General features: G+C 37.9%; 1 protein-coding gene across 1 annotated transcript; it reads right to left on the minus strand.

Annotated features, from left to right (window-relative positions):
• Nucleotides 1–1,694: 1,694 nt before the first annotated feature.
• LOC106578347 (uncharacterized) lies at nucleotides 1,695–3,917 on the minus strand. The gene is made up of 4 exons (XM_014157047.3): nucleotides 3,793–3,917; nucleotides 3,406–3,487; nucleotides 2,649–2,807; nucleotides 1,695–2,445 (listed from the first exon to the last, which is right to left on the minus strand). Exons 1-4 carry the CDS (start codon nucleotides 3,836–3,838, stop codon nucleotides 2,286–2,288), a joined length of 447 nt encoding a protein of 148 aa, XP_014012522.2. The 5' UTR covers nucleotides 3,839–3,917; the 3' UTR covers nucleotides 1,695–2,285.
• Between the last annotated feature and the right edge of the window lie 1,698 nt (nucleotides 3,918–5,615).

Raw genomic sequence — 5,615 nt, forward strand, 5'->3', positions numbered from 1 at the left:
ATTTTCTGTAATTTGCTCGCCATTAACTTGTAAATATTGATCTTGTTGTGAGTTTATTTTCCTGTAATAATGTTAAGACGTTGTCAGCTATGATATGTTATTATTTCAACTGGCTAGCCAGCTAACTTAATGTTAGTTAGCTAACTAACAATTCAGAAACGAACCAAAACATTGTTTAGAAAGTTGCTTTTAGTTGCCTGGTTTTCTAGATTGACATATTCTAAATTCATTTTTAAACGGATGGGTTTGTTGGTGTTTAAATACACCAGTTATGCTATTTTGGACCACTAGGCTGCGGTTGTCATGTAGCCTGTCGTTTTTGTGTTTATACTTTTTCATAACGACAACAAGTTTGATGTAGGACGACAATAGAATGTTCATGAGGTCACTGCGACAACTGTCTACAGACATATCGATAGACGTAGTATAAACCAGCCTTTAGTCTTAAAATATTTGGTTGTTTAGCACATGGCCTCACATGTGAATCCATAAATAGATGGGTGGGGCTAAGGCTTAAGAGGGTGTGAACGATGCTGAATGGGTGCAGACAAAGTAGAGCTCTCCAGTAGGTGTACCAAAATGTTCAAGGGCCATTTTCTCAAAAGTGGGGTTACAAGTTTATTAACTTAAAATGCAGAATTCCTTTCCCATTGTTCCTCAACTGTAGTGTATGATATATCATTTTTATAGCTCCGAGCATCTACTTTTATCCAATGTAAAAAACACAATTTCAAATGTTGTTACATAGAACCAAATCCAGGTGGTCGGTCACATTTCAGTAAGGGGTGCAAAGAATCTAACGAAATGATTGGATTAGAAAAATGTGTGTTATTTATCTTTGTGAAGTATAACAATCAATTACTCACTCAACGTACATTCAAAAACTCAGATATAAAAACAATTCCAATAAATCTACCTGCAGTAGAGCATGCGAGGAAAAAGTTATCATAACTTAAAAAATAGAGTTGATGTGACCTCTCATTTAGTTTTGAGTCAGTACCACAAACACTTTAAGTAATAATTGCTTTTCATTGACTTTGAGCTCAACTTACTAGAAGTATTTCAGATCAAAATGCCTAGGGGTTTACAGTGTACACATGGGCTAAAATATGCATGAAAATAAGCACATTCTCACGTCATGTTCAGTTTTTATAAATTCCAACATCTGCGTGAAAACTGGCGGACCTATGTTTTACAGTATATTTTGTACTAACGCAACATTTATAAATATTTGACTACTGCCTACAATGGTGATGGTGTGGTTTAGAATCATGAAAGGCGAGAAGAAGAAAAAAGTAGCCTGACACCTTGCAAAAGAATGGGACGCGCTAGTCCGGCGTCCCATTATGACATAGCAAAGTGGCTCTAAGACCACCAGCCGCGGGAGACGCACACCCCGAACACTCGCATCCCCACAATTCCCATCCAACGCATCATATTCATTTGAATGTGTTGACAGCTGGAGAAATTGCTTGTGCTGCGCTGAGAATTTGAAAAGTATGAAAGCCAACAGTCCAATATTCTATAATAATGCTGTGGGTACACGTTTTGAACTATGGTAGACGCTTAAAGGGCGTTGTAAGATCTGGCAACGTCTAAGCAGTGGAACATGACCAATGACCGGAGGAAAATGCGGAAGAGCAATGCAACCTATGAATAACAAGTTTAGACTGTAGATAAACAATTCCCGTGCAGGACTTGACAAACAGTATATTGAGCAGATATTTTATAACATTTACTGTAATAAGGGAAAGTCAAACCACAACCAAAATCATTTCTTATTTTACAATACATTTAAATAGTCTATAGAAGCATCTCCCTTTGTACAAAACATTGTATTATATTTGTCATTCTTTCACAATAATCTCATTCACCTCCTGGGTGCAGAGCACTGATAAATGGATAGTTCACCCAGAAATGAAAGTTTGTAAAATATTTTCAACCCTCAAAAGTAGTCTTGTTGAGATGAGTGTATTCCCTACGCCATCTGTCATGTAAATCCAGCTATGCCTCAATCACAAATCAATGAGAAAGATAGCCTCTTTAACTCCCATTCATTTTGGATTGAGGCAAATAGCTGAACATGGACTCTTCTTGACATTGGACTGACAAACTTTGATTTTTAAACGAAGCATCACTTTAACGAATGTATGAGTACCAGCTCCATCGGGTAAGCACAGTCAATTGGTGAGATAATACCTTTGTTATAACGTAATAATAAAGTTGAATATGCTCCAAACTCTCTACCATTAATAGTCCATAATCGTTTCCTTTCTCTCTAGGCACTATCTCCCATAACCATGGGCATCGTGGGCTTTTTTAGACTCATCTTTTCCATTGGTCTTGCCCATCTGGTACAATGTGTTGGCCAGGTTGTGAAGTTGACACGTGCCAAGTTGACACCCGCGCTGAGGAGCTCGCTTCGAACGGAGTTTCAACCTGATGCTGAGAGAAAGAAAGGGAGAAAGAGAGTATTATATAAAACAAATTCTAACCATGAAAACAGAGTGTGTAGCCTATTAAGAGTGCCTAAGTATGCCAATTGAACATTTTAAATACATTTTTAATTGTGTAAAAAAGTAGCCCTAACCCCCTCTCACAATGCCACATGGTCAGAGACTACAATACAACACCTGTTGGCAGCTTACCTATATGGAAAAACGTCCATGTCTTGCATTTGAACAAGTGGAATGACCTTTAGTTCTGGTAGGTGTAGATCTTGCATGACTTCTGACATGACCTCTAACCTCCTGTTTACCTCTAACGTCTGTAGGTGCCCCCCTGATTGGTAGGTATCAGACTGCGTCCTGTGGGGCCAAAAGTAGATAATTGCTAACAGATCATGACCATAAAGGCTGCAATCTTCAAGTTCATACTATAGTCATTATTTGACTACTGCTTGATGTCATATTCTGAGGAATATAACATGTGTCTGGGTGTGTATCTTATTTGCCTCAGTATTGTCTGGAAGAAGGTAGATGGTGTTCTGTGTAATCAGTGATTTTGGATACAGATGTCATCAACTACTCTCCCATTGTTCAGTGGAGGCTGGTGTATTGAGGATGAGAAAGGTGGTTCTCTTCTGTAATTTGTATTTGTTGTGTAATTACTTCCACAGAAACTGTCTGGATCTCTGAGTGGTGTGGTTGTCAGACCTAGGTCAAATACTTATGTCAAATGCTTGACCTGTATTTGATTTAGTTTGCCCAGTAGGCCTACAATGGAACCAATTGCATAGTCCCAAAAGTGCAAACTACAAGCTAAATCAACCGCACCTAAAATACTTCCAAGCAGTATTTTAAAGTACTTTACATATTTATTTGACCCAGGCCTGGTGGTATGTGGTCCGTAAGCTGCCTGTGCTAAGTCTGAGGGTAGTGGTAATAGAAGCTGTCAATAAATCACCAATATGTTGATCTGAAGGGTGAGGCTACTGTCACAGGAACAGTCAGAAGCAGCAGTACAGCCATCTCCATACTGTGGTGGCCTATAAGGAAGATCAAATAATTATTACATAGAAATCACAATACAATTGTATTATATAACATTACACTACATAGCATAGTAATATATTGCACCTATAATGATATAATTATCCATGCTATCACTGGAATATATTTCAATATTTTCATATATTTATCAATTCTCATGCAAAGGGATATATGTACAGATAAACTTTGATACCGATAAGTACTGATAGACTTTTAAAGTACTGATAAACTTTCATAATTCATATACAAATGCAATAGACTTTGAATGAATGAATAAGTATAGAAATGAAAGAAAACTCACCACTAAGACAACTGAAAACAGTGTTATGCCTTTTTAGGTAAACCATTAATCCTGAAATTATTTTTGTATTGTATTGGTCCCTGGATTCTAGTTATCAAACTTTAGCATATTTTCTCCTGCTCTCTCCTTTTATAAACTGGAGAGATGGGGTGAGGGGAGGTGTGTCCAAAAGTTACTATACTCACAATAAGCCAACTCCTCCTCCAATAATCAATCAATAGTTTTGACAGTGTTATTGTGCATTTACTAATAGCTACACTTTAAATATAAACACTTCTTATATAGTATCCAAGTCAACGTCACATGTAAGTTAAAATCATATTGCTCCATATCGAATGTTTATATTAATTATAATTTTGTTTGTGCTATAATCACTCTTCTTCTTGCACACTTCCCTCCTCCTCATCCTCCTCCTCCTCTCCCCACCTCACTCGCAATCTGTGGAGCGATTGTTTTGTTAAAATACTACTTCATTTCCATCACCTGCAGGAAACCCAACGGCCCAAAATAACTCCATCTCTTCTCTCTTTCTTTATCGTCCCAATCTTCCTGCAATAATTTCCCTTGAGTCACATTTGCCGTCACCATGTTTATTTCTGAAATGTCCTTCATCCCCCCCAAAAAACTCCCTCATGACCAGTTCAGTTATAATCAGATGAATTAAAGAATTAGTCATGTCATAGTATAACTCAGTCTTCAAGGAAAACAATATTATTAGGGGTTATCGTTTAATCTCCAGTGAGGAAATATTGTAATTTTGTTTCACACAATACCCCCCTCCTTCCCACTTCTCTCTCTCCCCCTTCTCTCTTTCCCACTGCTTCCCTCAAGTCTATTGTATATTGTTCCTGAGAAAAACATCTGGAGTTATTTTACAGTCAAAAAACACATTGAGTCATTGTTTTGCACACAATCGCATGTGTACACACAGATGAAGTCGGAAGGTTAAATACACTTAGGTTGGAGTCATTAAAACTCGTTTTTCAACCACTTCACAAATTTCTTGTTAACCAACTACAGTTTTGGCAAGTCGGTTAGGACATCTACTTTGTGCATGACACAAGTAATTTTTCCAACAATTGTTTACAAACAGATCATTTCACTTATAATTCACTGTATCACAATTCCAGTGGGTCAGAAGTTTACATTCACTAAGTTGACTGTGCCTTTAAACAGCTTGGAGAATTCCAGAAAATTATGTCATGGCTTTAGAAGCTTCTGATAGGCTAATTGACATCATTTGAGTAAATTGGAGGTGTACCTGTGTATGTATTTCAAGGCCTACCTTCAAACTCAGTTTGCTTGACATCATGGGAAAATCAAAAGAAATCAGCCAAGACCTCAGAAAAAAAATTGTAGACCTCCATAAGTTTCATCCTTGGGAGCAATTTCCAAACGCCTGAAGGTACCACGTTCATCTGTACAAACAATAGTATGCAAGTATAAACACCATGGGACCACGCAGCCGTCATACCGCTCAGGAAGGAGACGTGTTCTGTCTCCTAGAGATGAACGTACTTTGGTGCAAAAAGTACAAATCAATCCCAGAACAACAGCAACGGACCTTGTGAAGATGCTGGAGGAAACAGGTACAAAATGATGTATATCCACGGTAAAACGAGTCCTATATCGACATTACCTGATAGACTGCTAAGCAAGGGAGAAGCCACTGCTCCAAAACCTCCATAAAAAAGCCAGACTACGGTTTGCAACTGCACATGGGGACAAAGGATCGTACTTTTTGGAGAAATGTCCTCTGGTCTGATGAAACATAAATAGAACTGTTTGGCCATAATGACCATCGTTATGTTTGGAGGAAAAAG

Source organism: Salmo salar, chromosome 19 (assembly GCF_965601325.2).
Source record: "Salmo salar chromosome 19, fSalSal1, whole genome shotgun sequence".
In the NCBI taxonomy this organism is placed as follows: domain Eukaryota; kingdom Metazoa; phylum Chordata; class Actinopteri; order Salmoniformes; family Salmonidae; genus Salmo; species Salmo salar.